Source organism: Chlorocebus sabaeus, chromosome 7, assembly GCF_047675955.1.
Source record: "Chlorocebus sabaeus isolate Y175 chromosome 7, mChlSab1.0.hap1, whole genome shotgun sequence".
NCBI lineage: Eukaryota > Metazoa > Chordata > Mammalia > Primates > Cercopithecidae > Chlorocebus > Chlorocebus sabaeus.
Genome location: NC_132910.1, coordinates 49,419,784 through 49,444,827, shown reverse-complemented (window position 1 = coordinate 49,444,827; position 25,044 = coordinate 49,419,784). Strand labels below are relative to the sequence as shown.

At 35.9% G+C, this 25,044-nt stretch overlaps 1 protein-coding gene across 2 annotated transcripts in view; it reads left to right on the top strand.

Annotated features, from left to right (window-relative positions):
* The window catches only part of STPG2 (sperm tail PG-rich repeat containing 2), a 663,016-nt gene that overhangs the window by 174,947 nt on the left and 463,025 nt on the right, over positions 1-25,044 (top strand). For both annotated transcript variants that reach the window (XM_073017496.1, XM_073017495.1), the window contains one exon: positions 20,470-20,580. In XM_073017496.1, coding sequence (XP_072873597.1) covers positions 20,470-20,580 — 111 coding nt within the window. The remainder of the gene's footprint in view (positions 1-20,469; positions 20,581-25,044) is intronic.

The following is a 25,044-nucleotide window of genomic DNA, read 5'->3' as shown; positions in this document are numbered from 1 at the left end:
CACAGGCATGGGCCATTACACTTCGCTATTTTTAAAACATTTTTCATAGAGACAAGGTCTCACTTTATTGTCCAGGATGATCTTGAACTCCTGGGTACAATTGATGCCGCTGCCTCTGCTTCCAAAAGCATTGGGGTTACAGGGGTGAGCCACCACACCCAGTATATATTTTTAATTGTGGTAAAAAACACGTAATGTTAAATTTATCATCTTAACTATTTTAAGTGCTAAGTATATTTTAAATCCATTATGAATGTTAATAGTTTTTAGAACATTTCTGCTATATTTTGTTTAAAATGTACTAACAGTTCATTATTCGTAGTAACCTGACATTTAGATAAAAATAATTATAGTTTTTTTTTTCTTTTTTGAGATGGAGTGTCGCTCTGTTGCCCAGGCTGGAGCGCAATGGTGCGGTCTCGGCTCACTGCAACCTCCGCCTCCTGGGTTCAAGTGGATTCTCCTTCCTCAGCCTCCTGAATAGCTGGGGTTAGAGGCACACACCACCATGCCTGGCTAATTTTTGTATTTTTAGTAGAGATGGGGTTTCACCATGTTGGTCAGGCTGATCTCAAACTCCTGACCTTGTGATCCACCTGCCTCAGCTTCCCAAAATGCTGGGATTACAGGCGTGAGCCACCACACCCAGCCAGAATTATAGTGTTTATTCTTCACTGTAGATATTGAGAAGCCTAGCATGGTGATTATTGGCATGATCTTTAGACTCAGAGTGTTTGAATATACGTTTTTGCTCTGCCACTGATCTTCGGCAAGTTATTTAAACTCTTTGTGCTTAGCAAAATGAATACTATAATAGTACATACCTAAAAGTGTTGTTGCAAATACTAAGTGAACCAAAAAACACTTTGAATATCTTCTGGCACACAGTAAGGACTCAGTAAACTTGCTATTCTTGTTGACAATTTAAAACTACCTATAGGTGTAACTAAGACTCAGTTTATAGAGTCTTTGACAAAGTCTAAAATCAAGAGTGAAATATAGACCCTAAACATGTCTGGTTTTTAAAAATTAAGTCTAGTAAACCTTGTATTTAATTGTAGTATCAATTGATTTATGTTTAATTTTTATTATCAACATGTTTGTGTGTATACATATTACACTATTTTATGTATTGTATTGGTCCATTTGTTTTGCCACTTAGTTTTTTTTTTTTTTATTAATTTCCATAGGTTATTGGGGATAAGGTAGTGTTTGGTCACATGAGTAAATTCTTTAGCAGTGATTTGTGAGATTTGGTGCGCCCATCGTACCAGCAGTATACGCTGCACCCAATTTGTAGTCTTTTATCCCTCATCTCCTTCCACCCATTCCCCCTGAGTCTTCAACGTTCTTTGTGTCATTCTTATGCCTTTGTTTCCTCGTAGCTTAGGTCCCACATATGAGTGAGAACATAAGATGTTTTGTTTTCCATTCCTGAGTTACTTCGCTAAGAATAATAGTCTCTAGTCTCATCGAGGTTTCTGTAAATGCCATTCATTCATTCCTTTTTATTGCTGAGTAGTATTCCACTGTAGACATATACCACAGTTTCTTTATCCACTCATGGATTGATGGGCATTTGGGTTGGTTCCACATTTTTACAATTGTGAATTGTGCTGCTATAAACATGCATGTGCAAGTATCTTTTTCATATAATGACTTCTTTTCCTGTGGGTAGATAAGCAGTAGTGGGATCGCTGAATCAAATGGTAGTTCTACTTCAAGTTTTAAATGAAATCTCGATACTGTTTTCCATAGTGGTTGTACTAGTTTACATTCCGACCATCAATATAAAAGTGTTCCCTGTTCACTACATCCACACCAAAGTCTATTTTTTTTTTTTATTTTTTGATTATGGCCATTCTTGCAGGAGTAAGGTGGTATCACATTGTGGTTTTGATTTGCATTTACCTGATCACTTTGTAGTGCTGATCTTTTTTTTGTGTGTTTGTTGGCTATTTGTATATCTTCATTTGAGAATTGTCTATTCATGTCCTTAGCCCACTTTTGGATGGGATTGTTTGTTTTCTTGCTAATTTGTTTGAGTTTCTTGTAGATTCTGGATATTAGTCCTTTGTCAGATATATAGATTATGAAGATTTTCTCCCACTCTGTGGGTTGTCTGTTAACTCTGCTGACTGTTCCTTTTGCCATACAAAAGCTCTTTAGTTTAATTAAATCCCAGCTATTTATCTTTTCTTTTATTGCATTTGCATTTGTTTTTGGGTTCTTGGTCATGAAATCGTTGACTAAGCCAGTCTAGAAGGGTTTTTCTGATGTTATCTTCTAGAATTTTCATAGTTTCAGATCTTAGATTTAAGTTCTTGACCCACCTTGAGTTGATTTCTGTAGAAGGTGAGAGATGAGGATTCAGTTTCATTCTCCTACATGTGGCTTGCCAATTGTCCCAGCAGTGTTTGTTGAATGGGTTTTTGTTTTTTTTTTTCCATTGTATGTTTTTGTTTGCCTTGTCGAAGATCAACTGACTGTAAGTATTTAGGTTTATTTACAAGTTCTCTATTCTGTTCTATGTGCCTATGTTTATACCAGTACCATGCTGTTTTGGTAACTATGGCCTTATAGTGTATTTTGAATTCAGGTAATGTGATGCCTCCAGATTTGTTCTTTTTGCTTAGTCTTGCCTTGGCTATGTGGGCTTTTCTTTGGTTCTATATCAATTTTAGGATTCCTTTTTTCTAGTTCTGTGAGGGTGATGATAGTATTTTGATGGGAATTGCATTGAATTTGTAGATTGTGCTTGGCAGTATGGTCATTTTCACGATATTGAGTCAACCCATCCATGAGTATGGGATGTGTTTCTATTTGTTTTTGTTGTCTATGATTTTTTTCAGCAGTGTTTTGTAGTTTTCCTTGTAGAGGTCTTTCACCTCCTTGGTTAGTTATAATCCTAAGTATTTTATTTTTCTTGCAGCTATTGTAAAAAGTTTGAGTTCTTGATTTGATTCTCAGCTTGTCACTGTTGGTATATAGAAGAGCTACTGATTTGTGTACATTAATTTTGTATCTGGAAGCTTTCTGAATTTGTTTAGCAGTTCTAGGAGCTTTTTGGAGAAGTGTTTAGGGTTTTCTAGGTATACAATCATATCGTCAGCAAACAGTGACAGTTTTACTTTCTCTTTACCAATTTGTATACCCTTTATTTCTTTCTCTTGTCTGATTGCTCTGACTAGTACTTCCAGTACTATGTTCAATAGAAGTGGTGGTAATAGGCATCTTTGTCTTGTTCCAGTTCTCAGAGGGGGAATGCTTTCAAGTTTTCCCCATTCAGTTATGGTTTGTCATAGATGGCTTTTATTACATTGAGGTATGTCCCTTGTATGCCGATTTTGCTGAGAATGTTAATCATAAAGTGATGCTAGATTTTGTCAAATGCTTTTTCTGCCTATATTTAGATGATCATGTGATTTTTCTTTTTAATTCTGTTTATGTGATGTATCACATTTATTGACTTGTGTATGTTGAACCATCCCTGCATCCCTGGTGTGAAACCCGCTTGATCATGGTAGATTATTTTTCTGATGTGTTGTTGGATTCAGTGAGCTAGTATTTTGTTAAGGATTTTTACATCTGTGTTCATCAGGGATATCTTTCTGTAGTTTTCTTTTTTTGTTATGTCCTTTCCATGTTTTGGTATTAGGGTGACACTGGCTTTATAGACTGATTTAGAGAGGTTTCCCTCTTTCTCTATCGTTTGGAATAGTGTCAAAAGGATTGGTACCAATTCTTCTTTGAATGTCTGGTAGAATTCAGTTGTGAATCCTTCCAGTCCTGGACTTTTTTTTGTTGGTAAGTAGTTATTACCATTTCAATATCACTGCTTGTTATTGGTTTGTTCAGGGTATCTGCTTCTTCCTGATTTAAGCTAGGTTGGTTGTGTCTTTCCAGGAATTTATCCATCTCCTCTAGGTTTTCTAGTTTTTATGTGTAAGGATGTTCATAGTAGCCTTGAATGATCTTTTGTATTTCTGTGGTGTCAGTTGTAATATCTCCTGTTTTGTCTCTAATTGAGCTTATTTGGATTTTCTCTCTTCTTTTCTTGGTTGATCTTCTTAATGGTTTATCAATTTTATATTTCTTTTTGCTTTTTGTTTCATTATCTTTTGTATTGTTTCAATTTCATTTAGTGTACTCTGATCTTGGTTATTTCCTTTCTTTTACTGGGGTTAGGTTTGGTTTGTTCTTGTTTCTCTAGTTCTTTGAGGTGTGACCTTAGATTGTCTATTTGTGCTCTTTGAGACTTTTTGGTGTAGGCGTGAACTTTCCTCTTAGCACTACCTTTGCTGTATCCCAAAGGTTTTGACAGGTTGTGTCACTATTGTTGTTCGGTTTGAATAATCTTTTAATTTCTATCTTGATTTCATTGTTGACCCAATAATGATTCAGGAGCAGATTATTTAATTTCCATCTATTTGCATGATTTTGAAGATTCCTTTTAGTGTTGATTTCCTGTTTTATTCCACTGTGGTCTGAAAGAGTGCTTGTAATAATTTTGGTTTTCTTAAATTTATTGATACTTGTTTCATGGCCTATCATATGGTCTCTCTTGGAGGATGTTCCATGTGCTGATGAATAGAATGTATAGTCGGCAATTGTTGGGTAAAATGTTCTGTAAATATCTGTTAAGTACATTTGTTCTAGGGCATAGCTTAAATCCATTGCTTCTTTGTTGACTTTCTGTCTTGATGACCTGTCTAGTGCTGTCTGTGAAGTATTGAAGCCCCCCATTATTATTGTGTTGCTGTCTATCTCATTTCTTACGTCTAGTAGTAATTGTTTTATAAATTTGAGAGCGCCAGTATTAGTTGCATGTATGTTTAGGATTGAGATATTGGACAAGGCCTTCTTTGTCTTTTTAAACTGCTGTTGCTTTAAGGTTTGTTTTGTCTGATATAAGAAGAGCTACTTCTCCTGGCTTTGGGTGTTCATTTGTATGGGGTGTCTTTTTCTATCGCTTTACCTTAAGTTTATATGAGTTCTTATGTGTCAGTTGAGTCTCTTGAAGGCAGCAGATGATTGGTAAAGTCTTACTCCTTCTGCAATTCTATATTTTTAAGTGGAGCATTTTGGCAATGTATGTTCAACATTAGTATTGAGATGTGAGGTACTATTCCATTTATCATGCTATTTGTTGCCTGTATACCTTGGTTTTTTTCTTTTTCTTTCTTTCTTTCTTTCTTTTTTTTTTTTTTGAGACACAGCCTCACTCTCTCACTCAGGCTGGAGTGCAGTGGCACAATCTTGGCTCACTGCAATGTCCGCCTCCCAGGTTCAAGCAATTCTTGTGCCTAACCCTTTCAAGTAGCTGGAACTACAGGCACTCACCATCACACCCAGCTAATTTTTGTATTTTTAGTAGAGACAGGGTTTTGCCATGTTGGCCAGGCTGGGCTCAAACTCCTGACCTCAAGTGATCTCTTCCCCTCTGCCTCCCACGGTGCTGGGATTACCGGTGTAAGCTACTGCACCGGGCCATTGTTTTTTGTTTTTAATTGTATTTTTGTTTTGTAGGTCCTGTGAGACTTATGGTTTGAAGAGATTCTGTTTTGATGTGCTTCTGGGATTTGTTTTAAAATGTAGGGTTCCTTTTAGCAGTTCTTGTAGTACTGGCCTGGTAGTGGCAAATTCTCTCAGCATTTGTTTGTCTGAAAAAGGTTGTATGTTTCCTTCATTTCTGAAGCTCAGTTTCACTGGATATAAAAGTCTTGGCTGATAATTGTTTCATTTAAGGAGGCTGATGATAGGGCCCCAATCTCTTCTAGCTTGTAGGGTTTCTTCTGAGACATCTGCTGTTAATCTGATAGGTTTTCCTTTACAGGTTACCTGGTGCTTCTGCCTCACAGCTCTTAAGATTGTTTTTTCCGTTTTAACTTTAGATAACCTGATAACAATGTCCTTAGGCAATGATCTTTTGCGATGAATTTCCCAGGTGTTTTCTGAGCTTCTTGTATTTGGATGTCTAGGTCTCTAGCAAGGCTGAGAACATTTTCCTCAATTATTTCCCCAACTATGTTTTCCAAACTTCTAGATTTCTTATCTTTCTCAGGAATGCCAGTTATTCTTAGCTTTGGTCGTTTAACATAATCCCAGACTTCTTGGGGGCTTTGTTCATATTTTCTTATTTTTTTTCCTTGTCTTTCTTTGATTGGGTTAATTACAAAACCTTGTCTTCAAGCTCTGAAGTTCCTTCTTCTGCTTGTTACATTCTATTGCTAGACTTTCCAGAGCATTTTGCATTTCTATTACTGTGTTCATTGTTTCCTGAAGTTTTGATTTTGTTTTTATGTATACTATTTATTTCATTGAATATTTCTCCCTTCATTTAACATATATATATATGTAATTTCCTTAAATTGGGCTTTGACTTTCTCTTATGCCATTTTCATTAGCTTAATAACTTTACTCTGAATTCTTTTTCAGACAAATCAGGGATTTCTTCTTGGTTTGGATCCATTGCTGGTGAGCTAATGTGATTTTTTGAGGATGTTAATGAACCTTGTTTGGTCTTATTACAGAGTTGGGATTTTGGTTCCTTCTCATTTGGGTAGGCTCTGTCAGAGGAAAGGTATAGGATTCAAGGCTGTTTTCAAGGGAAACAAGACTCGTTTGTCCCACGGGGTGTTCCCTTGACATATTATTCTCCCCCTTTTCCTAGGGATGTGGTTTCCTGTGAGCTGTAGTGATTGCTATGTCTCTTCTGGATCCGGCCACCCAGCAGGTCTGTTAGGCTCTGGGCTGGTACTGGGGGTTGTCTGCACAGAGTTCTGTGATGTGAACCATCTGTGGACCTCTCAGCCACGGATACCAGCACAATATTTGGGGTGTCTCCTGGCTCCTACAGGAGCAATCTGCTTTTTTCAGTGGGTCTGTGTGTTTTCTCAGCTTTCCTGATTTATTTCTGCAGTAGGTCTGTAGCAAAAGTTGATGATGATCTGAGACTCCACACACTACTCTGTCCTTCCAAGTGGGATGCCATCTAGTTCTGCCTCCCATCTGCCATGATTCCCCTTATCCACTTTTTCTTATTTCTTTATTTTGTGGATTATTCAAATATTATAATCAAAATATTAATCAAATATTTTGTTTTATTCCATTTCATCAATCTCTATTATATTTTTTAGTATTTTTTACTATTCGTTTAGTTTTTGCCATCAAAATTATAATAAGCATTCACCTACTGCAATCCAATAAAAAGGATGACCTTTACCACTTTCTCAGTAAGACTGACTTAGAACATTTTAACTCTATTTTGTTATCTTGCATTTTGTTTAATTATTGTCACACATTTTAAAGCCACATATTTTAAGTTTTTTGAATATTATTATTTTGTTGTGTGGATTACATTTATTTATTTATTTTTCTATTGTGCTTCTTTCCTTTCTGCATTTGCATTTTTATGAAAAAGAGAATCATTTTTCCTCTGTCTGAAAAACTTCCTTTAGCATTTCTTCTGGTCCAGGTCTGCTGCTGAATTATTACAGTTTTTGTTTGTCTGAAATGTATTTCGTTATTTTTGAATGATTTGTTTTTGAGTATAGATTTTTAGGTTGGTAGTTATTTTCAGTACTTTAATAATATTTTGTTGTTTTAGATTTTCCATCTTTTCCATTGAGAAGTAAGCTGTCCAGCTTATTGTTTCTCCTTCCAGAGAAATTATCTTTGGTTTTTAACCTTTGATGTGTCTGAAGTGTAGTTTTCTTTTTAATACATTTGCCTGAGGTTTGCAGAACCTTTGAATCTGTGGGTTTATGTCTTTTTTCAGTTTTAAATAATTAACTTTAAATTGAAACACACTAAATGCCTCAATTAAAAAACACAGACTGGCAAATTGGATAAAGAGTCAAGACCCATCAGTGTGCTGTATTCGGGAGACCCATCTCACGTGCAGAGACACACATAGACTCAAAATAAAGGGATGGAGGAAGATCTACCAAGCAAATGGAAAACAAAAAAAGGTAGGGGTTGCAATCCTAGTCTCTGATAAAACAGACTTTAAACCAACAAAGACCAAAAGAGACAAAGAAGGCCATTACATAATGGTAAAGGGATCAATTCAACAAGAAGAGCTAACTATTCTAAATATATATACACCCAATACAGGAGCACCCAGATTCATAAAGCAAGTCTTTAGAGACTTACAGAGACTTAGACTCCCACACAATAATAATGGGAGACTTTAACACTCCACTGTCAACATTAGACAGATCCACGAGACAGAAAGTTAACAAGGATATCCAGGAATTGAACTCAATTCTGCACCAAGTGGACCTAATAGACATCTACAAAACTCTCCACCCCAAATCAACAGAATATACATTCTTCTCAGCACCACATCACACTTATTCCAAAATTGACCACATAGTTGAAAGTAAAGCACTCCTCAGCAAATGTAAAGGAACAGAAATTATAAGAAACTGTCTCTGAGACCACAGTGCAATCAAACTAGAACCCAGGATTAAGAAGCTCACTCAAAACCACTCAACTACATGGAAACTGAACAACCTGCTCCAGAATGACTACTGCGTACATAAGGAAATGAAGGCAGAAATAAAGATGTTCTTTGAAACCAATGAGAACAAAGACACAATATACCAGAATCTCTGGGACACATTTAAAGCAGTGTGTAGAGAGAAATTTATAGCACTAAATGTCCACAAGAGAAAGCAGGAAAGATCTAAAATTGACACCCTAACATCACAATTAAAAGAACTAGAGAAGCAAGAGCAAACACATTAAAAAGCTAGCAGAAGGAAAGAAATAACTCAGATCAGAGCAGAACTGAAGGAGATAGAGACACAAAAAACCCTTCAAAAAGTCAATGAATCCAGGAGCTGATTTTTTGAAAAGATCCACAAAATTGATGGACTGCTAGCAAGACTAATAAAAGAAGAAAAGAGAGAAGAATCAAATAGACACAATAAAAAAATGATAAAGGGGATATCACCACCAATTCCACAGAAATACAAACTACCATCAGAGAATACTGTAAACACCTCTATGCAAATAAACTAGAAAACCTAGAGGAAATGGATAAATTCCTGGACACACATACTCCCTCCCAAGACTAAACCAGGAAGAAGTTGAATCCCTGAATAGACCAATAACAGGCTCTGAAATTGAGGCAATAATTAATAGGCTACCAACCAAAAAAAGTCTAGGACCAGACGGAGACACAGCCACATTCTACCAGAGGTACAAGGAGGAGCTGGTACCATTCCTTCTAAAACTATTCCAATCAATAGAAAAAGAGGGAATCCTCCCTAACTCATTTTATGAGGCCAACATCATTCTGCTACCAAAACCTGGCAGAGACAAAACAAAAAAAGAAAATTTTAGACCAATATCCCTGATGAACATTGATGCAAAAATCCTCAGTAAAATACTGGCCAACCAAATCAAGCAGCACATCAAAAACCTTATCCACCATGATCAAATGGGCTTCATCCCTAGAATGCAAGGCCGGTTCAACATATGCAAATCAATAAACGTAATCCATCATATAAACAGAATCACAGACAAAAACCACATGATTATCTCAATAGATGCAGAAAAGGCCTTTGACAAAATTCAACAGGCCTTCATGCTAAAAACTCTCAATAAATTCGGTGTTGATGGAACATATCTCAAAATAATAAGAGCTATTTATGACAAACCCACAGCTAATATCATACTGAATGGGCAAAAACTGGAAGCATTGCCTTGGAAAACTGGCACAAGACTGGAATGCCCTCTCTCACCACTCCTATTCAACATAGTGTTGGAAGTTCTGGCCAGGGCAAGAAGGCAGGAGAAAGAAATAAAGGATATTCAATTAGGAAAAGAGGAAGTCAAATTGTCCCTGTTTGCAGATGACATGATTATATATTTAGAAAACCCCATCATCTCAGCCCAAAATCTCCTTAAGCTTATAAGCAACTTCAGCAAAGTCTCAGGATACAAAATCAATGTGCAAAAATCAGACAAACAGAGAGCCAAATCATGAGTGAACTGCAATTTACCATTGCTACAAAGAGAATGAAATACCTAGGAATCCAACTTACGGGGGATATGAAGGACCTTTCAAGGAGAACTGCAAACCACTGCTCAGTGAAATAAAAGAGGACACAAGCAAATGGAAGAACATTCCATGCTCATGGATAGGACTAATCAATATTGTGAAAATGGCCATACTGCCCAAGGTAATTTATAGATTCAATGCCATCCCCATCAAGCTACCAATGACTTTCTTCACAGAATTGAAAAAAACCGCCTGGATTTATTTTTAATTATTCATGTAGAAATGTGGTCTTTTGTAAACTACTCATTTCCTCTAGAGCCAAAACCATCCAATGAGTAATTAATTTCTTTGTAATTTCATTCAAAGTCGGTAGCTTTCACCCCCGAAGCACTAAAAACTGCACAACGTTTTGGAACTTTTTAATGTAATAATTCTTAGTACATATATACATATATATGACAGTAATAAAATTATTGTAGTTTATTTTTTTTTTCCAAGATAACATATTGGAGGCAAGTGTTACAATGCCTATTCTATTTGAAAAGACAAAATAGTGTATAGCGATTCTCACTGTGAACTTTTTTTTCTGAGAAGCAATGCAGGAACTTAACAGGAAAACTGAAATAAATCACAGATCCTTTGAAAGATGTGGCAGCTGCAGCCCACACTGTGAGCCATGTGAAAAAGTAAGTCTTCAGAGTGTGAAAAGCGGAGAGAATGCCTCCAGGATATACACCCCCACTGGGCAACCTGGCAATCTGCCCATGGGGGAAGGCCTTAACTCTACCCAGTGCTAGAACTGATTTAAGGAGCAATGGGGAATATGAAAGTAGGAGCAGTGTGGGAAGAGCCTTGCAGGCATTTTTGATCTCCAGTGTGAACCAAGGGAAGCCATTCCTGACTCTGTGTCATGGGGGGATCTTGCAAAAATCTGCTAGCTAACTCAGGCATGGAGAAGGTGGGAAGTGTGCTGCGGCTACAAGTGCAGAGGCTGCACACCCTAGGTTTCCAGGCAGATTGGGAGAAGCATGGCCTGAAAGCTGTGGTTGCAGTTTCTGTGGGGAAAGCTTATGACCTGGGGCATTTTGAGTTCTGAGCATTAAGTGCCTAGAAGATAGATAGCTGCTGCTAGCCGGTGAGATTTGCTTTGCCAAGTGCATGGGCGCTGGATGGGGTTTACTGCCACCTGCTACTTCTGACTCCCTGTACAAACTCATTTGTACATCAGAGGCAGATATACTTCTCCATAGAACATTACTCTAGTGGCCAACGAATTCTTCTGATCCTCACTGGGGCCACTGCTGCCCTGCATGGGTAGAGGCAGAGCGTGGTGCTGCCTTGCGGAGCCCCCACATGGCTTTGCCCCTCCACTTGCCCTGATAACTTAACACAAAAGACAGAAATGTTTGGGAGCTCTATAGCTCCACCTGTCACCTGAGAAACCACAATATCTCCCCTGGGTAACATAAGGCAAGTACAAATCTCACCACTACTGCCACAACTGGCACTCTTTTGCAAGCACCACCTCCTGGCTGGAGGCCGACTGACACAATGCATTGCAGTAACTCCAAGTAGAACAACACTGTGTTCAGGAAGGAGAAAACTCATGCATGACCTCTGCTATCACTATTGTCTGTATCATCCTGGCTACCATCCTGGCTAACCAGAGATCCTGAGTCTCTCCGTGTGACCAGTTGATTACTACTACCACCAGCATTTGAGAAAGTCAATACACTAAGGCTGTTTATACCAAGGAACCTCACAGAGTCTGTGACCCTCCCCTGCCATCCCCATCAGAGATGGTGCTTGTACCTGATGCTGGGAGACTTGAGGAATTGTCACATCAATGGATCTCTTGCAGACTTTCCCCAGCACCAACCTGGAGTGTGGCAACTCCACTGGGTTACTAGACCCAGAGGAACAGCAGCATTCATATCTCAGGGACTCCTAGTCCTAGGGGAAAGGAAAGTATGCCACATTAAGGGGACACTCCTTGGGACAAAAGAATCCAGATGGCAGGTCTTGAGTCCCAGATCTTTCTGCTCTTGAGAAGTTTCTTTCTTCCTGCAGAGGCACAGTTGCAGTACTGGGTTCAGAAGGGAAAGTCTGCAGCTGTACTCCAACAGTCAGGCAGCTCTAGTGCTCATGAAGGGTCTTGGAGATTTTTCCTCCCATCCACCACTGCAGACACAACCGGGTCTTCTCTTATAGGTGCTCAGCATGGGTGCTCCTAAAGATAACCTTTTTCAAAGATTTCAGGGTGACTGCATCCCCACATGAGGAGCACCTTCCAGGTTCAGGTGTAGATGAGAGGTAGAGTCACAACTCCTCTATACTTGGAACATCAACATTCCTGAAAATGAAAATAGGTGCCTGTCTGGTTGAATAGCAGGAATACTGGAACACTGGGTCATTAGTGTGTCTGGAATGTGGATTGCTTTCCTGCTGCCCTCACATAGGTGCTGAAGTAGCTCCCACTCTTCACCCCTGATAACACCTCAATGTACTTCTCTGAGAGCTTCTCCCAACCTCCAGCCACCTCTGCCTGCCATTACATATTGCATTTACGCATCTGCTTTAATCACAACCAGTTTCTAACCTGAGGCACCTATCCTACTGGCATAAAGCCTGAGTTGTTCAACCCAGTAAATAAAATGCTGGGGAATAAATAAATAAATTAAAAGCACACATCTTGGGGGAACAAAGTAGACTTCAGGAGATCTCTGCTATTCCAACTCCATAGGAGACAGTGAACTTACTGACACACCGAGCACATTGCTGCTACAACAAGCGTCTGAGAAGGCTATCATGCAAAGACTCTTTATAACTAAAGTTCTCATACAGGGTGTTCACTCCTGAATGCACCAATAACTGATTTAGGCTACATTAAACTATAAGCTTTAAAGTCGCAGTCTTAAGGGGGAAAAAGAAATAAAGAAAAAACCACAGTCCTATAACATAAATTCAAGAATAATTAGAAGAAATAGTATACCCAAATGAGAAGGAACCGGAAAAATAATTATGATAATATGACAAAACAAGGTTCTGCAATACACCGAAAAGTTCACACTAGTGAAATCACCCAGTGGGTTCTCCTTGTCTGCTGCCTGCAGAGAGCCAGTTTATCAAGACAGGGGAACTGCAATAGAGAAAATGTTATTAATGCAGAGTTGGCTGTATGAGAGACCAGTATTTTATTATTACTCAAATGAGTCTCCCCCTAAACTTGGAAATTGAGGGTTTTAAGGACAATTTGGTGGGTAGGGGACAGTGAGTCAGGAGTGCTGATTGGTTGGGTCGGAGATGAAATCATAGGGAGTCAAAGGTGTCTTCTTGTGCTGAGTCAGTCCCTGGGTGGGGGCCACAAGACCAGATGAACCAGTTTGTTGATCTGGATGGTGCCAGCTGATTCATCAAGTGCAGGGTCTGCAAAATATCTCAAACACTGATCTTAGGTTTTATAATAGTGATGTTATCCCCAGGAGCAATTTAGGGAGGGTCAGAATTGTGTAGACGTAGCATGAGAGGAGTCCAGCTGCATGACTCCTAAACCATGATTTCTAATCTTGTGGCTAATTTGTTAGTCCTACAAAGGCAATCTATTCTCCAAACAGGAAGGGGATTTGTTTTGGAAAAGGGCTGTTATTGTCTTTGTTTCAAAGTTAAACTATACACTAAGTTTTCCCAAAGTTAGTTCAGCTTATGCCCAGGAATGAACATGGACTGTGTGGAGGTTAGAAGAAAGATGAAGTTGGTTAGGTCAGATCTCTTTCACTGTAATAATTTTCTCAGTTATAATTTTGCAATGGAAGTTTCACTAGCTCTCTAGCAATATATCCAAACCAAGATGAAATCTTTGAAATACCAGAAAACAAATTCAAAAGATTAATTATTAAGGTACTCAAGGAGATACCAGAAAAAGGTGAAAACTAACATAAAGAAATTCTGAAAAAATCAGCATATTAATGAAGAACCTATTTTAAAGAGAAAAAATATCAGAACTTCTGGAAATGAAAGACACATTTAGGGAATTACAAAATGGTAGAGGTTTCAACAATAGGCTAGAACAAGTAGAAAAAAGAGTTTCAGTGCTTGAAGACAAGGCTTTTAAATTAACCCAGTCAGAGAAAAATAAAGAATAAAGAACAGAAATGAAGAAAGTCTCCAGGAAATAAGGCATTATGTAAAATGGCCAAAGCTAATAATAATTGGTGTTTTGAGGGATAAGAAAAAGGACAATGTTTGGAAAATTTATTTGACATACTAGAGAAAGGTGAAAATTAACATAAAGAAATTAAAAAAAATTCAGGATAAGAATGGAAAAATTTCTAAAGAGATAGATATTTTAAAAAGAAACAAATCAGAACTTCTGGAAATGAAAGACACATTTAGGGAACTACAAAATGCAGTGGAGGTTTTAACAATAGACTAAAATAAGTAGAATAATTTTTTGAGGAAATTGAGGAAAACTTCCCTGGCCTTGCTAGTGATTTAGATATCCAAATACAAGAAACCCAAATAACTGGGAGATCCATTGCAAAAACAAAAACAAAAACAAAAAACACAAAAACAAAAAACAAAACACAAAGGCATATACGCATCTAGCTATCTAAAGTCAATGTGAATGAAATAATTCTAAGAGCTGTGAGGCAAAAGCATCAGGTAACCTGTAAGGGAAAACCTTTCAGACTAACAGCAGATTTCTCAGCAGAACCCTTACAGACCAGAAGGGACTGGGGTCCTATCTTTAGCCTCCTTAAACAGGATAACCATTGGCCAAAAATTTTGTATCCAGCAAAACTAAGTCATTTTCAGACAAATAAGTGCTGACAGAACATGTTACTACCAGACCAGCCCTACAAGAAATGCTGAAAGGAGTTCTAAATCTTGAAACAAAAGACCATTATGCACCAGAATAGAACGTCTTGCAAACATAAAACTCACACGGCCTATAAAACAATAACACAATGAAGAAAAAAAAGTAGGTAACAATTCACGTGATGACTGGAACAGTATCTTGATATTAATGTTGAATGTAAATGACTTAATGGTCCACTTAAAATATACAGATTGGCAGAGTAGATAAAAAGTCACAAACTAGATATCTTCAGTCTTCAAGAGACTCACCTAACATTGAAGGATTTGTATAACCTCAAGGTAAAAGAATGACAAAAATTAATCCATGCAAATGGAAACCAAAAGTGACCAGGAGTCGCTATTCTTGTATTAGATAAAACAACAAACTTTAAAGCAACAGCAGTAAAAAATGACAAAGAAGACCGTTATATGATGATAAAAGGATCGATTCAACAAGAAGATATTTTAATTTTAAATTTATATGCACTTATCACTAGAGCTCTCAGATTTGTAAAACAATTACTACCGGACTTAAGAGAGGAGATAGAAAGCAACACAAGAATAGTGGGGGACTTCAACACCCCATTGACAGCACTAGACAGACGATTGAAACAGAAAATCAGCAAAGAAACAATGGTCTTAAACACTGTAGAATAAATGGACTTAACAGATATTTACAGAACATTCTACCTAAGAATTTCAGAATATGCATTCTTCTCATCAGCACATGGAACATTTTCCATGATAGACCATATAACAGGCCACAAAAAAGTCTCAATAAATTTGAAAAAATAAAAATTATAGCAAGTATCGTCTCAGATCACATCAGAATAAAACTAGAAATCAACTCCAAAAGAAACCCTCAAAACTATACATGTACGTAGAAATTAAACAGTCTGTTCCTAAATGATTATTTTGTTAAAAATGAAATCAAGTTGGAAATTTAACAGTTCTTTGAAATGAATAATAGTGACATGAGTCATCAAAACTTCTGGGGTACAGCAAATGCAGTGCTAAGAGAAATATTTGTAGCACTAAATGCCTACATCAGAGCCTGGAAGACCACAAACTGACAACCTAATGTAACACCTCAAAGAACTAGAGAAACAAGAACAAACTAAGCCCAAAACTAGAAGAAAAGAAGTAACAAAGATTAGAGTAGAACTACATGAATTTGAAACAAAAAATCAACACAAAAGATCAATGAAACAAAAAGTTGGTTCTTTACAAAGGCAAAAAAAAAAAAAAAAAAAAAAAAAAAATTGATAGAACTTTAGCTAGAATAACCAAGAAAAGAAGAGAGGAGATTCAAATAAGGTCAATTAGAAATAAAACTGGAGACATTACAACCTACACCACAGAAAAACGAAAGATCATTTGAGAGTGCCATGAACACAAACTAGAAACACAAACTATGCACACAAACTAGGAAATCTAGAGGAAATGGATAAATTCCTGGAAACATACAACTTTTTTTGGATTAAATCAGGAATAAATAGCAACCCAGACCAGACCAATAACAAGCAGCAATATTAAATCGGTAATTAAAAATTGACAACAAAGAAAAAAAGCCCAGGTTCAGATGGATTCACAGCTGAATTCTACCAGGCATTCAAAGAATTGGTACCAATTCTACTGATGAAACTATTACAAACGATTAAGAAATAGGGAATCCTCCCTAACTCATTCTATTAAGCCAGTTTTACCCTGATATCAGAACCAGGAAAGAACATAACAAGAATAGAAAACTACAGACCAACATCCCTGATGAATATAGATGCAAAAATTCTCAACAAAATACTAGATAACTGAATCTATCAGCATATCAGAAAGATAATATATCATGATCAAGTGGACTTCATTCAAGGTGTGCAGGGATGGTTTAACATAAGCACATCAGTAAATATAATTCATCGCATAAACAGAATTAAAAACAAAAACCATATGATTATCTCAATAGCTGCAAAAAAGCATTTAATAAAATCTAGCATCTTTTTTATGATTAAAAACCCTCAACAAACTAGGTATAAAAGGGACTTAGTTCAAATTAATAAACACCGTCTATCACAAACCCACAGCCAACATTATACTGAATGAGGAAAAGTTGAAATCATTCCCACTGAGAACTGGAACAAGACAAGGATCCCCACTTTCACCACTTTCCATTCAGCGTAATACCAGAAGTCCTAGCCAGAGCAATCAGGCAAGAGAAGAAATACAGTGCCTTCAGATTGCAAAAAAGGAAGTCAAACTATTGCTGTTCACCAATGATATGATTATATATCATATAAAACCCTAGAGACTTCTCAAAAGTGTTGGCTGTATAAGCCTAGAGATAAGATTAGATTTGATAATCAAATTCAGTAATGTCTCAGGTTACAAAATCATTGTATACAAATCAGTAACACTGATATTTGCCAACAATGACCAAACTGAGAATGAAATAAACTCAATCACCTTTACAATAGCTGCAAAAAAGATAAAATATCCTGGAATATACTTAACCAAGGAGGTGAAAGATCTCGGTAAGGAGAACTACAAAACACTGCTGAAAGAAATCATAGATGACACAAACAAACGGAAACACATCCCATGCTCATGGATTGGGAGAATCAATATTGTGAAAATGACCATACTGCCCAAAGCAATCTACAGATTCAATGCAATTCCTATCAAAATACCAACATCATTTTTCACAGAATTAAAGGAAACAATCCTACAATTCATATGGAATCAAAAAAGAGCCTGCTTAGCCAAAGCAATGCAACGCTAAAAGAACAAATCTGGAGGCAGCACATTACTGTACTTAAAATTATACTACAAGGCTGTAGTTATCAAAATATGTAGTACTTGTATAAAAGTAGACATATAGATCAATGGATCAGAATAGAGGATGCAGAAATAAAGCCAAATATTTACAACTAACTGATCTTTGACAAAGCACAGAACAACATAAATTGGGAAATTGACACCCTATTCAATAAACGGTGCTGGGAAAACTGGATAGCTAAATTCAGAAGAATGAAACTGGATCCCTACATCTCATTTTATATAAAAAGCAACTCAAGATGGATTAAAGACAAATCTAATACCTAAAACCATAAAAGTTCTAGAAGATAACCTCAGAAAAAGTCTTCTGGACTTTGGCTTAGGCAAAGAATTAATGACTAAGTCCCCAAAGCAAATGGAACTAAAACAAAAATAAATAAATGAGACCTAATTAAACTACAGAGCTTCTGTATAGCAAAAGAAATAATCACCAGAATAAACAGACAACCCACAGAATGGGAGAATATATTGCAAACTATGCATTGGGCAAAGGACTAATATGCAGAATCTACAAGGAACTCAAATAAACCAGCAAGAAAAAAACAAATAATTTCATGAAAAAGTGGGCAACTCACATGAATAGACGTTTATAAAAAGAAGATATACAAATGGTCAACAAACATATGAAAAAATATTCGACATCACGAGTCACCAGGGAATGCAAATTAAAACCACAATGAGATACCACCTTACTCCTGCAAGAATGACCATTATTACTATTATTATTTTCTGAGACAGGGTCTCACTCCCTCACCCAGGCTGGAGTGCAGTAGTGTGATTATGGTTCACTAAAGCCTTGATCTCCCAGGCTCAAGTGATCCTCCTACCCCAGCCTCTCGAACAGCAGGGACCACAGGCATGTGCCACCACACTCAGCTAGTTTTTGTATTTTTTGTAGAGATAGGATTTCACGATGTTGCTTAGGCTGATCGTGAACTCATGGGTTCAAGTGATCTGCCTAACTTGGCCTCCCAAAATAGTGGGATTACAGGTGTGAGCCACTTCACCCATCCAATAATGGCCAATGTTAAAAAGTAAAAACAAACAAACAAACAAAAAAACAAAGAAACAATAGATGTTGAGGTCATGAAAAGGGAATGCTTATATTTTCATGGTAGGAGTGTAAATTAGTACAATCTCTGTGGAAAACAGTATGGAGATTTCTTAGATGACTAAAAATAGATCTGTGATTTGATCCAGCAGTCCCACTACTGGGTATTTAACCAATGGAAAAGAAGTCAATACATTAAAAAGACACCTGCATGTGTATGTTTATTGTAGCCAAATTCACATTTGCAAAGATATGGAATCAATCTTAGTACCCACTGACCAATGAGTGGATAAAGAAAATGTGGTATATATACACCATGGAATACTACTCAGCCATACAAAAGAGTAACATAATATCTTTTGCAGCAACTTGGATGGAGCTGGAGGCTATTATTCTAAGTGAAGTAAGTCAGGAATGAAAAACCAAATACTGTATGTTTTCACTGATAAGTGAGACCTAAGCCATGGGTACACAAAGGCACACAGAGTGATATAGTGGACTTTGAAGACTCAGAAAGGGGAGGGTGGGAGGAGAATAGGGATAAAAAACTACTTATTGGGTACAATGTACACTACTTGGGTGATGGGTGCACTGAAATCTTAGAATTCACCATTATACTATTCATCCATGTAAGGAAAAACCACTTGTACCCCAAAAGCTATTGAAATAAAAATTATTACAAAAATAAGTTATTTTTCAGCTTCAAACAATTTAAAAACTATGCAAAAATAATAATGCTGGCTTAGATGTTCTATATTCAAAGGCTTTCACATTTTTAAAAGACGTGACTGTGATTGTTCTATTTTTGAAAGTGATAGGAGCTACCTATATTATCTGGAGTGGATAGGTTGGAATAATATCATGTGGAAAAATGTGGAGAAATGCCATCTTCAGCATTTTGGGTAGAGAGGCAGATCGTGTCATAAATACATTAGGGGGGTAATGGATGTTTTAGTAAATTAATGTTACCAAAAAATGGACAAAGAAAGAAAGATGTCTATTCTCTACTATGTGTCAAATTCTGAAATATTAACTGTGAATATCAAATTCTGAAATAAAACCAATAAAATGTGTAAAATATGGGAAAATAGATTCTTATCCCTTTTGCATATACAAAGGATGTTGCTGCTGTTTATTCTATTTAATTAAATGAATACAAATAAATTGTATGACAAATTAGAGAGTATCACAAGGATTAATTGCTCATTAAAATATTACGTTACTAGATTCCTCTAACCTATTAATTTAAATCTTCAATGCATATAAAGAATTATGATATATAAAAGTGAGTGGATCATTTCACTTAGAAAATATATGAACCCAGAATTGCCACATAATTAAATGGTTAATTGTGAATATATTTTTATTAATAATAAATTGTAAAACAATACTATATAATTGGCTAAATATCTTAATATATTATTGAGATAGAACTTACTGGTTATGAAATAGAACATAGCTAATATGTTTAAGTGATGTGTGCAGATCCATTATGCTTACCTAGAGGTTCATATAGTCAATTCTTTTTCCATTTTAATATCTCATTGACTTACAGCTTTTTATTTCTGTATCACATTTGAAAATGTTATTTTTTTATGAATATGTGTCTTGAATGCCAGATGATATTGATGACCTTCATCACAAACGTATTATTTATAGTGCTTCTTGTATTGATAAAAATAAATGATGTACTCTTTTTAACCCCTTCTTTCAACAGGCATGTTGGCATTCACAGGGTGGTGGAATTTCTGATGAATTACCTAACCTGACTAACAAATATGCTGCTTTCTTGTCAAGAGCCAAAAGAACTATGAAAGTATCAGATATGGTAAGAAGACTCCTACAATCAAATATTTTCATTATCTAGAAATCATGGAGGGGGCTGCATAACATAAACTTTATATTAGGACCTGAGTGAGGTAACTGGTAGCCTGCTGTAGCCTCCTTGGCTAGACTGAGACTTTTATATTTTTAAAGTTCAACAAAATTCTTCAAGCTATGCCAAAGTCTAGAATTGCTATATGAGAGATTATTACATGGAATATCCCTTGTAGGGTCAGAGAACATTCATTCTTAGGACATATAGAAAAGCTGAACTTGTTGTGTTGTGTATGGAGTAAGATATTTACTAGGTTTAACTCATTTTACTCATAGTGCAAATGTTTTCTCTTTTCAATGTGAATTCATCTTGAAATCTAAGACTCCTCAGTGATTTATTTTTATTCCTGTTGACCTGCATCTTAAATGGTATGGCTATAAATTTTTCTGAATTTCCTTTTTTTTTATAAATACCTAATAGTAAATTGAAAACAGTAAAGCAGATTAAATTAAAAAATGGGTAATTCATTAATTCAGATTGAATTTACAAATATATCAAAGTAAAATTTGGAGTTAAAAAGCTGGACCCAATGGTAATGTTGCTGGAGTCTAAATGTTTGTATCCCCTTAAAATTCATATATTGAAATCCTAACTCCCAAGGTGATGGTATTAGGAGGTGGCACTTTCTGGGAGGTGATCATGTCATGAGGGTGGAGACCTCATAAATGGGATTAGTACTCTTATAAGATAGGTCCAAGGGGGCTTGTTTTCCCCGTTTACCATGAGGACTCAGAGAAGGTACTGTCTTTGAGGAAGCAGGGCCTCTCCAGATACTGAGTCTGCTTGTGCCTTGATGTTGGACTTTCCAGCCTGCAGATCTGTGAGAAATAAATTTCATTTGTAAGCTACCCAGTTTATGGTATTTTGTTATAGCACTCCAAACAGACAAAGGCAAATGTTACAGTGTAGCCTTTTGTGAACAAGGTGTTATTAAAATACATTTTTGTAGAAATTGGACTATCTTAAGAAGATATTGTTAATAGCACATTTCAAAACAGGATTATTAAACAAGGTTTAAAATGTAGCTAATCAATAAAAACAGAGTATAGCTTGCTGAAATAAAATTCTGCTACGTGAGATAATGCCAACAGTTGATTTGTAATACTTTTGATTGTGAAATAACTGGTACAAGATCAGGATGAACTAATTTAAGGGAATGACAAATGCAATGCTAGTTAATATAACTGCGAATGTCTTGGAAATCATAGGAATTAGATTAATTTGGTGAAAGCTATTCAGGAATGGACTTACTATTTTTTTCTGAGGCATTATTGGAATCTGAGATATAGTCAAAATTAGCATCAGGTTCTATTCTATGAGTTTTTTTGTAATTATAAATTCAAAAGACAGTTTAAAATCATCTAGCAATATTCTTTACATGTAGTAGATTCTGAGTAATTTTTAACTAATTGTGCTGTTTTAATGGATTATTTCTTCATCTTGAGGAATTTTAGAGTTCCACTGTATTTTTCAAGTGAATCATTGTTATACACACCTCAGGATCCATTGGGAGGTATGCCATGACTAATTTATTACTAATATAATGCTTTTAGGCTTAGAAATCATTGAATGGATTCAAAGTTATTTCTATCATAATATCACAGGTAGTAGGAAAAAACAAGGGAAATTTCTGAAAGCATCCATAGGAAGGCAGCATATATATGTATATATGTTAAACTTTGTGTTTGTAGTGAAAAAAGATGGTGCACATCTGCTCTAAAGAAAGACAAGTTGCTTCACCAATATTTTTGACTTAATTTACATATTTTTCTTTTAACTTTGTCCCTCTTTAGATCTGAAAACTTCTTTTTAGTGTTTTCTTTTCTGGCATGAAACATTTGCAATTGAAATTATTCAGTGGGACTCTGGTTACCCAAGAAGCAGAATAGTTTAGTCACATAGAAAGCTTGGTTTTTAAATCTCTTTTGCAAATGACAATACATTTCAAACAGGTGGGTATATAATGTGCATGTAATGAAAAATCCAAATCATTGATCTCAAAATAAAATTGAAATAATATCTCAAATTTATGAAGTATTTGAATTAATTTTATTATTTATTTTAAATAAAAATAAAATTTACCTCCCAGATATTTTATTTATGGATATGCCACAGTCTTAAAGGATGATTTGATAGCTTAATTTTCCAAATTGTATCTTTACATAAAAAATATAGCTCCCTTCCAGACTTCTGATTTCATATGAAAGACTTATTTCTTGTACAACATCCCAGGGAAATATTTTTTATTCTTTTAAAAAAGCTACGATATAAGCATTAGTTGATTATAAATAGAAAGAAAATATGACAAATGGAGGATGAACACAAACATCTGTTTACCAAGCATTCTAGAAGCAGAATGTAGAGACAATAATTATTTGATATAGAAAACACAATGTTGTTTCAAGCTGAATAAAAGCGTAAGTTATTGATTTGAGGAGCTCAACAGAATGCCAAGGAAGATAAATATAAAAATACCTCTGTCCTTCTCACTTTTTTTTTTTTTTTTTTTGCATTTTCAGAAGATCCTAACTAAATAAAATATCCTTGAGGCTTCCACAGAGTAAAGTCATTGGGTAACCCACAAAGGGATGAGAAATATAACTTATGTCAGGTACTTGCTTAGCAACATTAGCCACATTTCAAGGCTAGGAGATGATGAAGTAGTATTTTCTTAAATTTCTCAGGGGAAATGATTTTGGATATAGAGTTCTCCCTCTGCCTAAAGTTTCAATTAAATGAATCAAGAAAATAATTTTCCAACATGCAATAGTTCAGAAAGTTTAGTAACTCTGTGTCTTCATATGTGGAGTTGCTTCAGCAAAATAAAAAAAGGAAATAAAAGAAGGGTGACATAAAGACAAAGAAGAATATGAATTCTTATATGAATATGAATTTCCTAGACAAAGTAAAGAAAAGTGAAAACTCATTAATGAAGAAGTCATTTTAGCTCATGTATGACATATTCTTCAAGAGGCAGGAGTTTGATGACATAAAATTTATTACTTGTGTATGGCCACATTACTTGGTTCTGTAGGGAATAATAATGATAATATAAATCCTGCTTTAAAATTGGTTTATTTGAAAATCACAATAAAGTGATATAGGAGCTGAAGGATGAAATAGCTGGTATAAAAAAGTACCTAACAGGTCTAATAGAGCTGAATAATACAACACAAGAATTTCACAATGCAATTGCAAGTATTAATAGCAGAATAAACCAAGCTGTGGAAAGAATCTTAGAATATGAAGACTAGTTTTCTGAAATAAGACAGTCAGACAAAATCAGAGAAAAAGAATAAAAAGGAATGAACAAAATGTCCAAGATGTATGGGATTATGTAAAGAGGCCACATTTATGAATCACTGGCATCCCTGAAAGGGAAGGGAAAAAAGCAAGCAACTTGGAAAATATATTTAAGGATATCATCCATGACTACTTTCCCAATTTTGCTAGAGAGGCCAATGGTCAAATTCAGGAAATACAGATAACTTCTGCGAGATTCCACACAAGAAGATCATCCCCAAGATAGAGAATTCTTGGATTTTCCAAGGTTGAAATGAAAGAAAGAATGTTAAAGGCAGCTAGAGAGAAAGAGCAGGTTACCTACAAAGGGATCTCCATGAGGCTAACAGCTGACCTCTCAGCTGAAACCCTATAAACCAAGAGACTGGGGGCCTATATTAAACTTTCTTAAAGAAAAAAATCTTCAACCAAGAATTTTTTATCCAGCTAAGTTAAGATTCCTAAGTGAAGGAGAAATAAGGTCCTTTTCAGATAGGCAGATGTTGAGGGAGTTCATTATTGGCAGACCTGCCTTACAAGATATCTCGAAAGAAGCACTATGTATAGAAAGGAAACACCACTACCAACTAGTACAAAACACATTTAAACACACAGGACCAATGTGACTGTAAAATAACCACATGAACAAGCCAACATAATAACCAGGTAACAGCACAATGCCAGGATCAAATCTGTACATATCAATACTAACTTTGAATGTAAATGGGCTAAATGTCCCAGTTAAAAGGCACAGAAAGGCAAGCTGGATAAAAAAGCAAAACCCAATTGTATACTGTTTTCAAGTGACCCATATCACATGTAATGACTCTTACAAGCTCAGAATAAAGGGATGGAGGAACATCTACCACACAAACGTTAAACAGAAAAGAAGCAGGGGTTGCAATCTTAATTTCAGACAAAACAGATTTCAAACCAACAAAGATCAGAAATGATAAAGAAGAGCATTACATAATGGTAAAGGTTTCAATTCAACAAGAAGACCTAACCATTCTAAATATATATGCACCCAACAAAGAGAACCCAGATTTACTTATTTATTTTTTCTTTTTTAAAATTATACTTTAAGTTCTAGGTTACATGTGCACAAAGTGCAGGTTTGTTACATATGTA